General features: G+C 53.8%; 1 protein-coding gene across 1 annotated transcript in view; it reads left to right on the top strand.

Moving 5' to 3' along the window:
* VSTM2L (V-set and transmembrane domain containing 2 like) overlaps positions 1–13,294 on the top strand; it is a 36,661-nt gene extending 23,367 nt beyond the window's left edge. Inside the window, exons 2-4 of the mRNA XM_082643499.1 lie at positions 1,004–1,173; positions 2,747–2,797; positions 11,941–13,294. Coding sequence (XP_082499625.1) covers positions 1,004–1,173; positions 2,747–2,797; positions 11,941–12,213 — 494 coding nt within the window. The 3' untranslated portion in view covers positions 12,214–13,294. The remainder of the gene's footprint in view (positions 1–1,003; positions 1,174–2,746; positions 2,798–11,940) is intronic.
* The last annotated feature ends 4,528 nt before the right edge of the window (positions 13,295–17,822 follow it).

Here is a 17,822-nt window from a genome sequence, read left to right as displayed (position 1 = left end):
ATGGCAGTGGGTGGGGCTCCTGCTGGGTCCCAGGAACCGCCTGCTCTGGGATTTGGTGGGCGAGCTGGACCCTGCTGGAGGGATGGGAGGCACATGTGTCTCCCACCGCCTCCTGGGGCTCTTGAGAGGATGGAGGATGTGTCAGCCGTTCGGGGCACCTACGAGATGCCGGGAGATGTGTAGCCACAGGAGAGCTGGTCCCTGCTCCCATGCAGCTCGCACAGGCAGTACGGTGAACCGATGCAAGACGGTGACCATTCCCCAGGCAGGTGGGAGGTGGGGGTTGAGGGGAACCTACCCAGGTGGTCAGGGGAGGCCTCTCTGAGGGGGCCAAGTTTCAGCTGAGCTTTGAGTGACCTGCTGGACGAAGAGGGACCAGGGGAAGAACATTCCAGGCATTCGGAACAGCGAGGGCAAAAGTGAGGCGAGAAAGTGAGGCATTTTCACAGGACAGAATGGAGACCAGGGGGAGGTGGGCCGGGCTTGCCCCCCAACCTGGTGCAGAGGGGACCCGAGGAAGGGTTCCGAGGGGGCCGGGGGGTAGGTCTGATTTGGTTTTGCAAAGACGGTGCCGAACGCTGCGCCCTGGGGTGGGGAGTAACCCAGGATGGGGGCAACTGGAGACATCAGGGAAGAACTGATGAAAACGGCAGCTTCCTCCCTGGCCTCCTTGCTCACACCTTCCAACCAAGCCCTCCTCGGATCCATCGCTCCCTTCTCGAGAATATGGGGCCCGCGGGCTCCGGGATCAAGGCCCAGCTGTGTGGGGCCTTCGGGTCCCCGGGCCTACGCCTTCATCCCCAGGTCTGGCCAGCTGACGCCGCACAGGCCTCTGCGCAGCCTCGCGGAGCTCGTCCAGGTGCCCCACCTGCAGCCAGGCCACCCCCGCCCGCAGGCCCGGCCGCTCCCTCTCTCTCCGCTCCAGCCCCCGCACCATACCCGGGCCCGCCGGCCCCGCTGTCTCCTGAGCCCCGGCCTCCCCTCCCCCGGTTTCTCCGCACAGCCCTGTTCACAGAGACGCCCCACGACGTGACGGCGCGGACGGGCGAGGACGTGGAGATGGCCTGCTCCTTCCGCGGCAGCGGCTCCCCCTCCTACTCGCTGGAGATCCAGTGGTGGTACGTGCGGAGCCACAGGGACTGGACGGACAAGCAGGGATGGGCCTCGAACCAGGTACCGCCCCCAGGGAGACTTCCGAGTGGGGCTGGGAGAGCCCTGGTTCATCCACCCCCGGGGAGGAGTGTGTCTCTGCCCCTCATCTCCTCGGAGGGGCGTGGGCCCCAGCTATGTTCGCCCTCTGGAGCCCCCAGCTGTCTCCTTCCCTTCCCCCACCACCAACGGAGGCCTGTTTGTGGGGAGGGGCAGGGGGCGGAGCCAGGCTGAGCACTTGGGCCCAGTCAGAAGCGCCTTCCAAGGAGTAGAGTCCCTCCCTTCGTGTACAGGTGGGGAAGCAGGCCAGAGGGACAGACGCTGTCACACACACGTGGACATGCATGCCTTTCCACGTACGTGCAGGCACACGAGGGAGCCCAGTCACGGCACACACATTCACCTCTGCTCTCGTACACGCTCCCACGCACACACTGTGCCAGCCTGCGGCGGGGAGGGGGGGAGGGGATGGCGGGGTGCAGACGCTCTTGGTGTCCCCGCCCGCGTGCCGGGTAAGCACCATCCCCTGCCACCAACCCCGCTGCCCACCCCTGCAACACTGCCTGAGGGTTTTCTCTGGACAACAGAGCCTGCTGGCCAGCAAGGCAGGCTGGAGGAGCGCCCCGTCAATGACTGACGGGAGGTGGAGGGTAAATACCCCAGCTCCCTTGCTCCGCAGTTGGGATAACTGAAGAGCATCCTACTCCCTTTCCCCCAGGTGCCCGTGGGAGTAAGTTCCAGTTGCCCAGGGTGGTAACTGGCTTGATGACATACCCATTATCGACTTCCTTCCCTCTTTTGTCTCACTCACTCATTCCTCTCCTGATGTTTCCTGGGATCACCTACCAAATAAACCACTTGCACCTGAATCTTTGTCTCAGGGTCTGCTTCTGGGGGAACAAACTAAGACACTCTCATTCTTACGCTTGTGTATATGTAAATATTATGCAAACACATATGTATCTGCCCACCTGTTCACTTACATGACACACCTTCATATGCGCACACGGGCATGCTCACACATTCTTGCATGTTTCATGAAATGGCCTCTAACATATTCACAGATATATATTAAACTCATCTAGCTCCTGGAGGTGTCAACCCCCCAGCACACAGGCTCAGAGGACTCCAGTGGTCAGAGAAAGCCCTTAGGCAAAGAGTTGCAGGCTTTGTAGTTGGATGCCTCTGGGGTCAGCTTGCAGGGGGATAGTATGTGGGCAGGGCTCCGACAGCGTCTGCTGCAAACACTCCTGAAAACACAACACATTCACAGATAGAGAGATGCAAGTGTACAGACACTCCTACAGACACACCAAGCCCGAATCACATTTTTGCCTGTTCACACGTACCCTCCCTACATATCAGAATGTGTAGCACAGGCACATGCACAGTCAGTTTTACAGGCATCTCCTTTATCTTCCTTTGCTCTGACTCACCTCCATCCCCTGAGTGGACATAGAGCTGAAGGACCCCAACCTCTAGACCCATAGTCCCCAGAGCATCACTTGCGTCACGAGAATCTTAGCCATTGCTTGTATCCCCACCCTGTGATCCTAACACATTGTGTCTGTTTTCTCCACCCTCCCGCTCCCAACAGCTAAAAGCATCTCAGCAGGAAGACGCAGGGAAGGACGCGACCAAAATAAGTGTGAGTTTTGGTAACGACTTCTCACAAGGGCTCTAATGGAGGACACAGCTGTAATTAAAAAAAAAAAAAAAATCCAGTTCAGCAGGGAGCTTGGGCAAGAAGATGGAGAAGAAGGAAAAAAGAAGGGGGAAAAATTGGCCTGGCTCTGTTTTTTAAAAGCCAGAGATTTTTCAAGTTCATTGAATGACAGACACAAACAAATGACAGGGGGAGAGAAGACGCATTCTCTCCTGTCGGGGCCAAGGCTGTGTGCATCCCTGATGCTTCATGTCTGTCTCAGCAGCAGTTTTTGTTTGGGGAACCAACAGGGTATAATGAGACTGAGCCGGCTTCTTTTGACCTATCACGAATGACTGCTGTGGCATCTCATGGTCACTTGGGTCATCTGGCTCCGGACGTGAGGCGGGACAGGGGAACTACAGCTGAAGGATTTCAAGACTGGCCGGGCCTTCTAATGCATTGACACATTTTATCGTTGCTCCATCTCTATGGGGAAGGGCAAGCTTTCACCCATTTTACAGGTGAGGCAACTGAGGCTTAGAGGGGTCAAAGCCTTGCTGGAGGTCGTGACTTGGCTGAGCTGCCTCCAGCTTTTCGTCTCCAGGCTATGCTGGAGCCCAGTGAGGTGGGGCACCCAGGGGACTCAGGGATTGACAGTTTTTTTAGAGGAGGGTACCCAAAGCAGGGCCTGGAAGAGGCAGGCAGGATCGAGAAAGAGACTGTGTAGAGGGGACCAGCCTGGAGACACACGTGGCCATGGGGCCAGGTTGGGTCTGTGCACAGGGCATGTGGTCAGCCTGGCAGGAGGTTAGAAGTCCACTGGACACATACTCAGAAGATTTAGGTGCCCGCCGGGGTATGAATGTGCATGTGTGGGAGTGACCTCCAAAATCACTCTTTTCTGTTGCTCCTTCTGAAGTCCTTCAGGGACCTTCGGGGGAGCTCGGGACCCCAAGGCCAGTTAGATGCAGAGGAGCTCCCTGAGCAGAAGTCACAGTGTAAAGAGTGGGCGTTGGGAGGCATGAGGTGCTGTGCCAGGCACTGGAGGTGGCAGAATGGAGGCAGGAGGGCCAGGAGGGAGCCTCCCACAGAAGCTCAAGCAGGAGGTAGGCAGATGACAGACAAGGGCCTTCAAAGCATCATTTGTGCAGTCTGCCCCGGGGCCTTTCTGAGTTGCGATCTGGAAATTTGAGCCATTTCCAGCTCAGGGCAGCTGCTGGTCCACCCTCTCTAAATCCCTAGCCCCTCACCCTAACCCTCACTCTCTGCCAAGGGCACACCCATACGTAATACCCCATTTCTTGCCCAAACACCCATCAGTTAAGCCCAGGAAGGTAGAAATCTGTGTGTGTATTAATATACCCGTTCATGGCAACTCTCTCGCTGATGATTTTGTTTGGGGTTTAAGGAGTGTCTCAGGTAAAGGAGAGAATAATCTAATTGACTTAGAGGATTAGAATTCAAGGCTGTTGGGCTCCACGTGAGGGGAATGCGAAGGTGCTAACTAGTTAAATAAAATAAATGTGCTCAGCATGATTGTGCAATCCCCCCCACCCCATCCTAGCCCCGGCGATTCTTGCACCAGCTGGGGCTCTGGGGCTCTGGTTAGGAAACTCACAGACAAGCACAGACCCAGTTCCTTGTGCAGACAGCGTCTTGCACGTGACCGTTCTTAAATACACAGACGCGCAGTTAGTGGACACCTGTAAGCAGAGGCACACCCCGGTTTCCTGCAGCTTAGGAGAAGGCTCAGACTTTTCTCTGTGAGCTTCGAGGTTCTGTGCAACTTGCTCTGCTCACCCTCTGGGCTATCTCATCTTGCTTGACCCGGCTCACACTGCCCCTTTCCACCCGCTGCCTTCCAGCCTCCCATTCCTTCCACCTCTGGGCCTTTGCACAGGCCAGTCCCTCTGCCTAGAAAACTGTTCCTCTCTCTTCCTGCAGAGCTCAGCTCAGCAAGCCTCCCTGGACCCTGGAACTCAGCCGGCACCCCTTCCTTCTCCCTGCTGGCTGCATTTCTGTCTGCACTTATCCATGCCTGTGAGCATTTGTTTCAGGCCTGTCTTCCCCGGAGATAGTGGGGCTGGGACTGTGCTTGCCTGATTGACTGTTACATTTCCAGAGCCTGGCACAGTGCCTGGCAGGTAGTTAGTGCTCAATAAATATTTATCAAGTGACTGTCACACATACCCACACACCCCCAGGCCAATGGCAGTGTAAAGCCAGACACAGATTTTGATAAACGGACATGCCAACACGATGTGCATCATGCCTGTGCATGGATGTGTACAGGGGATGTGCAGCCATGAAGGGGCTTGTGTGAAACTATGGGACCTGGGGACCGCAGGCCCTATATCTGTAGGAGCTAGATGAGCCAGGCAGGAATTCCGGCCCCATAGTCCCATGTCACCTAAAAATTCCGAGTTCCATGGAATAATCTCCCAACTTTTAACTGTTGGGACTTAATTTGATTTTTGAAAAACTGTGAAAGACAAACGGCTCAGTCTCCCCGCTGGTAGCGTCAGCACCTGGGGGCCTCAGGTTCGGAGGAGGAAATACAGTGAGTTTCTGGGAGTTTGGTGTGGGCAGGGCTCCATGATGGGCTCTGTAACCCATTGGGGCCGCCATGGTGGCCCTGGGAAGGTTGAAATATGGCAGTGCTGAGTGCGGGGGTGGCACAGTGAGGACACAGTGGAGCCAGCCCTGAATGTCACAGGACCTGAGTCCTGGTCCAGCTCTGCCAGTTCCCTGGGCCTCTCTTTCCCCCCTTCACTGCTGTCTAATGAATATATGAAAACACTTTGGCAACTGTAAAGTCCTCTGGATTTGGCCGTGTGAATGACAGTGGGTACTAGAGTGGAAACTTAATATGAGTATTCAAATCACGTGACGCCTATCCTAGCATGTGTGGAGCAGGGAAAGGAGGCCCAGCTTCTCTACAGGAAATGGGAGGAAATGAAAAGAGCTCAGAGAGATCATTTATATGGGAGGACAGGCATCTGTGATGATGATGATGATAATCATAATAACAGTAATAATAAAGCAGCTAACATTTATTGAGTGCCCGCCATATGTCAGGAACCATGATGAGTACTTCACATGAATTATCTCATTTAACTTGGGTCCTGGGAAAAGACCCCCTGGCCTTAAAAATATCTCCCTTGGGAGCTTGTATATGCTGAGGATTCTACCATCAGGGCCTTATTCCTGTGGCTCAGGTAAATTTTGCTATGTCCATTTCAAGTTCTGGAAACTTTTCTTTTGACCTAACTGAAGTTCTGTCTTTTGGAATTTAGGTTAATTTCCCCTTAACCAGTTTTGCAAGCTGAGATGGCCCCTCACTTCCTAATTGTAAAAAAAGGTGAAATTCTCCACACACCTTCTTTCCCAGGGGGCTTACCTGCCTTCATTACTGTTAGTTCCTCCTTTGGTCTAACCAAAGTCGTTTGTGCTGTAGATTTAGTTCATGTAACCTGTTTCAGTCCAAAATAGCCATGGGCAGCCTGGGTCCCCATATACATATGGCCTCGTGCTCCAGCCCACTTATCCTAAGCCCCGCCTCCTCTCCAGCTAAGCCCTAAAAGCCAGGTACATCCAAAGTGGCCTCAGGAAGCATACGGCAGCCCCCTGTCCCCAAATCTCCATAAGTGGTTAAAAGGCAGCTTCATTGGTCAGATCAACCAAGTGGCCCTATAGGTCAAGCCCCTGTTTACCCCGCTTGGCTGCCCCACAGGTATGATACACATATGGATACCACCTCTTTTCTGGTGCGGGGGATGGGGGCTGGGACCACTGGAGCAGCACATGAGGTCTGCATCCTTCACTAAGGATTAACAGGCCAAGCGGCAGGTCATGGTGTATTATGACTTTACTTTCTGCAGTAGACGTTTCTATATTTTCTTGAAATTCCTGCCGTGATCCACAGTACACAAAGGGTATGGAACTCTGAAGTCTGAAAGGGAGGCAAGATTCATGTGGAGTCAAAAATCACTCCATCCCTCTTGGAGATCCCTTGAGACATCCATAGAGCAGCCAGCCTCTGGCTGGGACTGAAAAGATTACTCTGTGAAGGGCATGGTCACACACTCCCAGTCCCTGCTCTCACGGTACTCCCAGTCCCTGCTCTCACGGTACTCCCAGTCAGTGTGGGGGATGGATGTTAATCCAATAATCCCTCATGATAAAAAGTAAAATTACAACTGTGACCATCAAAATGAGAAGGAGCGCAGCCAGTAACAGAGGAGCTGACCTAGTCTGGTGGGTCTGGAGGGCTTCCTGGAGGAGGTGGAGTGAGGTGAAGTGAGCACTGAAGTGTAGAGAGGTTGACTAGGAGTAGGGGGAACTTCTCTGGGTGTGTGTGTTGGAGGAACTGCAGGAGGCTGTTGTGGCTGAGGGGAAGGTGGGGATGAGACCCCAAAGGTCCCCCCAGCAGCCACTGCTGGGAGCCATCAAAGGAAGCATTCTAAGTTGGGGGCGTTTTGGGAAGATCTGTCTGGCTGTCACGGGAGGATGGATTGGAAGGAGCCAGAGTGGCTTTGGGGAGACCCTGGAGGAGACTGCGATGTCCTGGCCACTGCCTGGGGATCTGGATTCTGGAGAGAAGGGGAGGGGGCCCAGTGATGTTTAGAGGGAAGGTCAGTGGGATTCAGAGATGGGTTGTGCCAGAGTGTGAAAGGAGCAGTGGGGATGACGACTTGAGAAGGTCTAGCTGGAATGGGTGCAGCCTTCTGGGGCCCAGATTTGGGGAGACTCTGGGTTGGGTTCTGGACATGCCAAGGGGCTGGCGGCTGGGTGTTGCTGACGGAGGCACGGGAGTGGCAGAGCTCAGGGCAAGCCCTGGCCTGGGGCAGGGACCCTCTGACCCCTCTTCCCCACCCAGCACCTTCCCAGGGCCACCACGTCACTCTTAGGCTGAGGCCACGTGGAGGAAAGGTCTGGCACCATGGACGCAAATTAGCATCACCCATTCTTCCTGGCTCGGCTTGGGAGAAAGATCCCAGCCTGCCCACCCGATGGTCTGTGGGCTCCTGCCGTGTCCAGAAGGGCCGGGGCCGTGGGCAAGCAGGGAGGAGGCTGAGCTTGGTCCTGGTGCGGACTGGCCTTGCCTCTTCCAGCATAATTAGGTACTTAATTGCACTGCTAAGGCCTGTCGATGCCTGTGTCGAGGTGATTATGATTTACAGCCAGGCTGCCGCCTGGGGGTCTCTTCCCCTCATAGCCTCTCCGGCTGTGTTGGAGGCCTGGGCCGCAGGATTTTTCTGCTCAGTCTGTGAATGTTGAAATCCAACAGGCTGCCCCACCACCCACAAGAAGCCTGGGTAGGATGATGGGCCCCCTCCCACAGGAGATGCTTCTGAGGAGGGACTGGGCTCCCCCAAGACATGGAGGGCTGGGGGCCTATGGAATGACGGGGGAGGGGGTAGAAAGACCTGTGGTTTACTGGTTCCGGGAGGCTCCCCAGAGATATGGTTAAGGCCTGGTCTCTGTCACCAGCTGGGTGGCCTTGGGCAAATCACTTCACCTCTCCGAGCCTTCGTTTTCTGACCCATACAGTGGGTATCCCAGCAGTACCTACATCACGGGGTTAGTATGAGGTTTAAATAAGGTGTAGACTATTTAGCGCATCATTTCACAGGGATCAAGTGCTCCATAAACACTAGCTACCAGCAATACCGTTACTGTTGTTACTGCTTTTATTAGTTGCCTTCTCCGGATGGTGCTTAAAGGCGCAGACCCCTGGGGCTGGGAGGGAGCAGCCTCTGATGTGTGTCCTCTCCCTTCGTCCTGTTGGAAACCAGATCCCCGGGGTGCTTGGTTGCAGGTGTGAGGTCTGGGTTTTCCGTTAGACCTGGAGCCCGCACGGATGTTGCTGGGGTCTGGCTGATTCACAGCTGTATCCCCGGTGCCCAGCTCGGAGTGGGCACTCGCTAATCGTCAGCTGGATGGATGGATCTAGCCCAAGAAAACCGAGGCCAGGGTGCTGGTGACTTGTCAGGGTCAGAATCAGCCTCCCAGCACCGTCTGCTGTGCTCCCTGTCTCCCTCCTCCTCCCTGAGGGGGGAGGCCACACAGAGGGGCGACAGGGCAGGAGGGAGCTGGTGCCCAGGCCTTGGCCTCTGGGCCGGGGCTGGGCGGAGGGGTGGGCTGGGCTCGGTGCTCCCTCCCTAGCGCTGCTCCCAGCCTTCACATTATTACTCCATTAGCTCCTTGTAGGGTTGACAAATGAAGGATAATTAATATCCGTGAGGGAAACAGATGTTGAGGTAATTCGCTCCCCGCTGCGCATTTGCAGCAGCATCTCCTCACTCTCCTGAGAGCTTGGCAGGGCCGCAGGACCTCTCCGTGCCCTTGGCCAGAGGTGATGGAATCAGCAGGGCTGATGGCCTCCAGCTGGGCCCAGCCCCGGGGGTACCCGGAGAGGAGGGGTCCCCTGCCCAGGGGGGCAGCTGGAAGAGTCTCCCGTGCTTGCTCTGGTGGGAAGGTGGGAAGTTCTGCCTCTGTCCCACCTCCTGCTTCCTGCTGTGCCATAAGCCCATGCTTTCCTGCTTCGTGGGGGGATGATGACCAGCCAGGAAGGCTCAGAATACGGGAGGACGGGCCAGGCTCCTTGTGGCTGCCCACTGCTCTCTTCCCTTCTGGAGCCTGGGAAACACCCCTTGGCCCTGCCAGCTCTGCATGACCCTCTGTGGGCCTCTGTCATGCCTTTGGAGGGTTAGAGTGCATGGACTCAGGCCTGGGGTCAGTTCCCCGCTCTGCCGTTCACTGACTCAGTGCCCATGGGAAAGTCGCTTCTTTCAGAGCCGTAGCTTCGCCATCTGTAAAGTGGGTAGGATCATATATACATGACCTAAAATCAAAAAGCGTGATATCTGAGTACCACTTCATTTGGAGAAAGAAGGAGCTAGAGTAAGGCCATTCACTTAACAAATTTTTTTTTTTTTTTTTTTTTTTTTGCGGTACGCGGGCTTCTCACTGTTGTGGCCTCTCCTGTTGCGGAGCACAGGCTCCCGACGCGCAGGCTCAGCAGCCATGGCTCACGGGCCCAGCCGCTCCGCGGCTTGTGGGATCTTCCTGGATCGGGGCACGAAACTGTGTCCCCTGCATCGGCAGGCGGACTCTCAACCACTGTGCCACCAGGGAAGCCCTAACAAATGTTTTTATCGTTATTATTTGCAGGGTACCAGGCTCTGCGATGGTCACTAAGAGGAACAAAATAGGTATCATCCCTGCCCTCGTGGAGTTTATAGTTTAGCCAGAGAGAGAAACAAAAATCAAGTAAACAAAATGGTTCTCAAATTGTGATGACTGTTAGGAAAGAAATAGACAGGGAGATGTGATCGAAGGCTTTTTGGAGGAGGTGATGTTTGAGAATGAATGGGAGTCAAGGAGACAGCACCCAGGCAGAGAGACCAGAAGGCTGTGAGGCCAGAAGGAGCTTGGCATCTGGGAGGAAGGGGCCAGGGAAGCCAGAGCAGATTAGTGGGGTGATTAGAAGTCGTGTGTGAGTGCCCGGCTGCACAGTGAATGCACTCCTTCAGAGACGGTCCTCTTCCTCATCCTGGCCTCCTCACTGCAAGGGTGATCGGCAGGGGTGTCCTCCTCCAGAATTTGGGGTGTGGCGAGAATAGGCAGGCTGGTTGTCTGTCCCCATTGCCCCCCCCCCCGCCAAGGGGAGAGGGACCAGATGGGCTCAGAACTGGGGCCACAGGTCTAAATTCCACTCAGCTCCATCCTGGCCCTGGCGAGCCTGCAGTGCCAACTGGTGGTGAGATCACTGGGCAGGGGGCCCGTGGCTGGCGGTTGGGGACTTTTCTCCCCTGTTCTGTGTAGGTGGGGCAGGGGCTACAGGAGGTGGGGCAAGGCTCCTTTTGGTTGTAAGAAATAAGGGGACAAGGAAGGATGGAAGCCCCCTCCCATTACCACCCCCCCCACTCTATAGGCCCAACTGCTCTCTTTTTTTCCAGCTTTTTATTTTGAATTGCAGACTCATAGGAAGTTGCAAAAAGAGATCACAGAGTCCCCTGTCTCCTTCACCCAGCTTCCCCAATGATTTATCTTATATGACTCTCCTTTTATTTCTTAATTGAAACTGCCTTTTCTTTCTTAATTGAAAAAAACTCACAGTTGCTTTATGTTTATGGCAGATTTATTCGTAAGAGCTGTAATCTGAAAACTACCCAAATGTCCATCAACAGGTGACTGGATAAACAGATTGTGGTATATCCATATGATGGAGTACTACACTGCAATAAAAAAGAACAAACTGAGCCATGCAACATGAAGGAATCTCACTGATATTATGTTGTGTGAAAGAAGCCACACACGGAGGAGTTCAAGAACAGGGAAAACTAATCTATGGTGATAGAAATCAGACTAGTGGGTAACCCCTCGGGAGTGAGTATTGACAAGGAGGGGCCACAAGGGTGCACTCCAGAGGGTTGTAAGTGTCCCATGCCTTGCTCTGGATGGTGGTCACACCGGTGTACATGTGAGTAAAATTTCATTAAGCTGTGTGTGCCTTACTCTATATAAATTATATTTTAATTTTAAGTAAAAATTTTAAAACCATATCAAATAAGCAAAAAGCCAAAGTACAAAGACAGATGTCACACTCTTGCTCCCCCCGCAATTGACCAGTTGTTAGCATCCTGATATATTTGTGATCAGCGTTTGTTTGTTTGAGAAACAAAGCTAAGGATTCACTTTGCAGTCTACCCCAGGTCCCCGGCCCTTCCCTGGGCTCCACTCCAGAGGCAACCATGGCTGTGAGGCCACTGTGTTCCCTCCCATCTGTTTTCAAACTTGCACACACACAAGTCACCAAAACCAGTGTAGAGTATTTTCCCGTGTTTCCTTCCAGAAATGGCATCACAGTGTACGTAGGAGTTTTGCAGTGAGATCTTTTCACTTCCTGCATGTCCCTGAGCTCTAACACGCCTAGTTCTAGCTCATTCTTTTTCACTGCTGTGCAATAGTCCACTGAATGAACTAACTACTGCCTATTTATCTGATCTGTTGATGCCCATTGAAGTTGCTTCTACTCTTTTGCTGTTAACTCCGCGTGCCCTCGTGGGAGTGTCTCTGGGGCCCCACCCACGGAGTGGGCTCCCGTGGCCAGGTCACCGTCTCTCTGTCGCCCCCAGGTGGTCAAGGTGGTGGGCAGCAACATCTCCCACAAGCTGCGCCTGTCGCGGGTGAAGCCCACGGACGAAGGCACCTACGAGTGCCGTGTCATCGACTTCAGCGACGGCAAGGCCCGGCACCACAAGGTCAAGGCCTACCTGCGGGTGCAGCCGGGAGAGAACTCCGTCCTGCACCTGCCCGAGGCCCCGCCCGCAGCGCCCGCCCCGCCGCCCCCCAAGCCCGGCAAGGAGCTGCGGAAGCGCTCGGTGGATGAGGAGGCCTGCAGCCTCTAGACTGATGCCCAGCCCGCCGCCGGCCCGCCCTGCGCCCCTACGGCTGTACCGAGTGCATGAGGAGCCGCTGGACCGCTGGGGACGGGACTGCCCGGGTCCAGCTGCCTCCCCATCCCGAGACCGCCCGTGGCCCCCACGTCGGCCCTCCTCCCACCACCCCTTGGCTCAGCATGTAAGGCCCGCTCAACCCTTCCCCTTCAGACCCTCCCCGTGACCTGGCTCAGAGACGGTGGCCCGGGCACCGAGGGGACAACCGCCCCGGAACGCTGGGGTGGGGCACCAGGCCGGGGCCGGGCTGCCCCCTTGTGTCACCAGCTTCAGTAGAGTCCAGTGTTTCGCTTTGCTTGCTTGTCCCCCATCCCGTCCCAAGCCGGGGCCTCCCAGCCTCACTCCGCCTCCTTCCAACCATCCCCTGCTTGGACCTGGAGGTGTGGACAGTGACCCCTCCCCAAATTCGGACTTGAATCTTCTGAGCAGAACTGGGGCCTCTCCTCTGGCAAAGAACTGGGAGCAGAGCCCCCAGGAGAGCTGTGGCCAGTTGGCAGGGTGGCTCACAGGGGCCCTGGGAGGAGAGGGAGCCCCCACTGCCTCCAGGTGGGTCCTTCATGTTCAGCCTCCTTACACTAAGGAACAGCTCCCTGCCCGCCCCGGGGCAGGAATCGGCCCCTTCACATGGCAAGTCGGAAGGAGGGCCTTTCCTTTTTGACCCCACGGCCCCATGCAGAGTTCTGCACCAGCAAGACCCCTTCGAGGGGCTTCGAGCCTCTCCAGGAGCCCCCCTCTGCTAGCTCCTGATGTCCCAGCCGCCTCCCAGGACCCATGCCGAATCCACCCAAGGGCCTGGGGCTGTTGGGAGCTGAGGGCCCCCCAGTACCAATCCCCTCACAATTCCTGATCAGGGGGCACCCACCCCCTGGTGATTTGTAAATATTTCTATTGGGCCCAACACCCCTTCAGAACTGGCTCAAACCTCTGGCCGCACCTCAGCGATGGAGTCGGGGGACGTGGGAGAGGCTTTGCCTAGGAGTGTGTGGGTTACCCTGTACACATGATCCAGTCTGTGACTACCAGCCAACCTGAATAAAGCGGTTTAAAAAAGCCTCTGGGCAGTGTCTTTCTGGGGCATTTGTATCTGGGAGCAGCGCCACCGGAGAGGGGCAGGTGGGAAGGGCTTGGCCAGCCCACGCCCGCGCCTCACTCAGCATCTTCTCGCTCCTGCTCTCTGCCCCCCAAGCACAGAAGAAGCACTGGAGGGGACACAAGAAGTCAAAGGAAAACCAGCCTTTGTCCAGTGCCAATCCAATTACCAGGCACTTGAATTATTCTCAGATTTTTGAGATAACTACACATACAGAAGAGAGCATAAAATATGTGTACACTGTTCTGTGAATAAATAAATTATAAAGCAAGTAGGGGTGAGCTACCAGCTTATCAAGCAGCACCCCATAACTGAGGCCTCTGCCCAGCCCATGTCTTCCAGATCACCCGCCTCCCTCTTAGAGGTCACCACCACCCTGATTTTTAAGGTCATCCCATTCTCAATGTTCTTTTTACATGTTTACTACCTATATGTATATCATCTTAATACAGTTGAGTTTTGTCTACATTTTTTGAACTTTATATGCATGGAATCATACCATATATATTCCTTAACACACTGCTGTATTTGTGAGATTTATCCATGTTCTTTCATGTGTCTGTAATTTGTCCATTTTTATTACTGCATGACTATCTACAACTTATCAACTTATTTATCCATTATACTGTTGACAAAAATTTGTGGTCCCATCTGGGTGCACAATAATTAACAGCACTGCCCCGAGCATGTGAGCACGAGGGTGGACTGGCTAGGTTGGAGGTTTAGGCACTGCACTTTAGGGGTCTCATTTTCTCCCCAGGTATCACCATCCCCATACTACAGTTGAAGAAATGGGCTCAGAGAGGTTAAGTGGCTCTCCCAAGGTCACAAGGTCACAGCTATCGAACCCTGCTCTGCCAAGCTGAGCCCCTGCTCCCACTATGCCCTGGGCTCTGGACTCCCCCTGGCTCATCCCAGCCTAGAGTCCCACCTGCCATGGTCCTGCTGAGAATCTGCCTGAGGGCATGTCAGTCAAGACTTGGTAGCCACTACGGCTAGCTGGCATCTCCTTTGTGCGTCTACAGAAATCACGAGCATCACCCACACTGAGCCTGGGGCATCTACCTGTCCCTGAGCTCCCCTGCCAGCCAGACTGAGCGAGCCTCCCTCAAGGGCAGGGACCGGGAACTGTTGAAATGATGACTGACATTGGCTGAGCACTAAGTGTGTCCCAGGCACTGTGCTGACCACCACAGCAGCCCCAAAGAGAGGCATGTATCCTCAGTTTTGAGATGAAGAAACTGAAGTTCAGAGAAGAGTGGGTTGGAGGCTGGCTGGATGGCTGGATGAGGACATGGATAAACCAGGCTATGAAGCAGGCAGGGCTCTGGACCAGTTGCAGAATCCTTGGGCTGGATGGTCTATGACCTGTGGTCCTTTCAGGTCAGCAGCCAGTCTTTATTCCATGAACATGATCCCTTCTAGAAATGCTGAAGTGCAAGGCAGACCCTGAAAAACCCAGGTCCCTGTGGGAAGGTCTGGAGGGTACAGGCTCATGCTAGAGTGATAATAATACTTACAGGTCTTGAGCACCTCCTATGAACTAGTGAAGGACTTTCCACAGGAAATCCTGAGGCTCCACAGGATCTCATTTCACCCTCCCAAGGTCTTGTGTCTCATCTCCGATCCCCTCCCCCTTTAGAGGGGTCCCCACCTCCTTGGAGGGATTTTTCTTGCTCTATTGGGAATGCAGCTCAGGGGAAAGAACAGTGTCTGGGTTAGAATCCTGCCTCTGCCCACCCTTGTTTCAGGACCCCGGGCAAAGCTCTTCATCTCTCTGAGCCTCAGTTTCCTTTTCTGTAAAATGGGAATGCTCCCAGGGAAATGCAAATCAAAATCATAAAGAAATACTACTTTGCACACACTGAGATGGCAAGAATCAAAAAGACAGAGAATAACAAGTGTTGGCAAAGATGTGGAGAAATTGGAACCCTCATACACTGCTGGTAGGATTATAAAATGATGCAGCCTCTTGGGAAAACAGTCTGGCAGTTTCTCAGAATGTTAAACAAGAGTTACCATATGACCCAGCAATTCTGCTCCTAGGTATATACCCAAGAGAACTGAAAACATATGTCCACACAAAAACTTGGACATGAATACTCACTCATAGCAGTGTTATTCATAAATAACAGCCCCAAAGTGGAACCAACCCAAATATCCATCAACTGATGAATGGATGAATAAAATGTGGTGTGTCCAGACAATGGAATATTATTTGGCAATAAAAAAGAATGAAGTACTGATAACATGCTATACCGTGGATTATTCTAAGTGATAATCAAAACATTATTCTAGGGCTTCCCTGGTGGCGTAATGGTTAAGAATCTGCCTGCCAATGCAGGGGACACGGGTTCAATCCCTGGACCGGGAAGATCTCACATGCTGCGGAGCAACTAAGCCCGTGCGCCACAACTACTGAGCCTGCATTCTAGAGCCTGCGAGCCTCAACTACTGAAGCCCGCACGCCTAGAGCCGGTGCTCCGCAACAAGAGAAGCCACCGCAATGAGAAGCCTGCGCACCACAACAAAGAGTAGCTCCCGCTCAACGCAGCTAGAGAAAGCCTGCACACAGCAACAAAGACCCAACTCAGCCAAAAATAAATAAATTAATTAATTAAAAAAAAAAACCAACATTATTCTACGTGAAAGAAGCCAGATGCAAAAGATTATGTATTGTAGGATTCTATTTATATGAAATGTCTAGAAGAGAAAAAAATCTATAGAAACAGAAAGCACGGGATTTCCCTGGTGGCACAGTGGTTAAGAATCCGCCTGCCAATGCAGGGGACATGGGTTCGAGCCCTGGTCCGGGAAGATCCCACGTGCCACGGAGCAACTAAGCCTGTGTGCCACAACTACTGAGCCCGCGTGCCGCAACTACTGAAGCCTGCATGCCTAGAGCCTGTGCTCCGCAACAAGGGAAGCCACCGCAATGAGAAGACTGCACACCACACCGAAGAGTAGCAGCCAAAAATAAATAAAAATTTTTAAAAAGACCCCTCCCCCTTTAAAAAAAAAAGAAAGAAAGAAAGTAGACTGGTGGTTGCCAGGGCTGGGGGAAAGGAAAATGGGGAGTGACTACTAGCGGGTATGGGGTTCTTTTTGGGGTGATGGAAATGTTCTAAAGTTGATTGGGGATATTCTAAAATTGATTTACACAACCTGTAAATAAACAAAAAACAATGAAATGTTAATACAGTACATTTTACATGGGTGAATTTAATGGGATGTGAATTATATCTCAGTAAAGCTGTTGAGGGAAATGGGCCCCTCTTAACGACAGCCCAGTGCCCACGTGCCCACAGCAGGCACATGGGAGGCACTTGGAAAATTCTGGCCGCTATTAATATTGCTGTGATTTTTATGTGGAAGCCAAAGCCAAGGTGTGCTGACCTCAGAGCAGAGCTGGAGGTGGCAGCCTGGGGGGTGGGACCAGGGGGCAGCAGAGAAACAGGAGACCTGGGAGAGGGAAGTTCTTAAAAGGGGTCCCCAGGCCCTGCCCTGAAAGCTCAGAAAACCCCCCTCACACCCCCAGGTTAGTCGTCCCCCAGTATAAGAATAACCCAGGGGAGGTGTTTGTTCTAAATTCAGATGTCCAGGCCTCCTCTTGGCTTTCATACCCACACGGAACCACATCTACAGCTAATGCCCGTGGCAGTTCTCATGCTTCTGAGTGACTCCAGCCCCCCAGCTCCCTTGGTCTCCAAGGCCTTGAATTCTGGCCCAAACCCTACCCACGCTGCCTGCCCAGCTGCCCTCAGGTGTGGACCCTCACAGGGCTCCCCTTTCAACTTTACCCCAGAACCTCCCTTTCTAACCCCTGCTGGGTGAGAATGGGGGAAACTGACAGCAAGGATCAGGCCTCTGGGCCCTCATTCTCTTTTTAATTAATATTTATTTATTTATTTATTTAATTGGCTGCACCGGGTCTCACGCGGGATCTTCGTTGTGACATGTGGGATATTTAGTTGCGGCATGTGGAATCTAGTTCCCTGACCAGGGATTGAACCCAGGCCCCCTGCACTGGCAGCATGGAGTTTTAACCACTGGACCACCAGGGAAGTCCCATCTACCCCGCCCCCTATTCTTGATCCTTCATCCTAGGATTCAGAATGTGAGGCAGGGACGCCCCATTTCAGAAGGTGAGAGAGGGTCCAGTAAGTTTCAACCCAGGGACTGGACCCTCCTAGCACAGGGCAGGACTGACTGTGCTCCGAGTCGCTAGTAAGTGCTAGCTGTACGATTAGTTAACTAGAGGGCAGGGACCGTGCAGAATCATCCCAGCAGTTCAGTAAGAAGCCAGCTTGGGGCAGGGGATAACGGAGGCCTGGTCCAGGGAGAGGGGGAAGGAACTCAGGAGCCCCATCAGGATCCCTGGAAATAGGTGAGGCCCGCTGCCCTCTTGGGGCCCACACATCACCTAATCCTGGGGCCATCTGAGTCATGGCAGCTTGTGAGCAACCCAGGT

This window comes from Mesoplodon mirus, assembly GCF_964341445.2.
Source record: "Mesoplodon mirus genome assembly, chromosome: 15".
NCBI classification, from domain to species: Eukaryota; Metazoa; Chordata; class Mammalia; order Artiodactyla; family Ziphiidae; genus Mesoplodon; species Mesoplodon mirus.
This window is presented reverse-complemented; position numbering and strand designations above follow the sequence as displayed.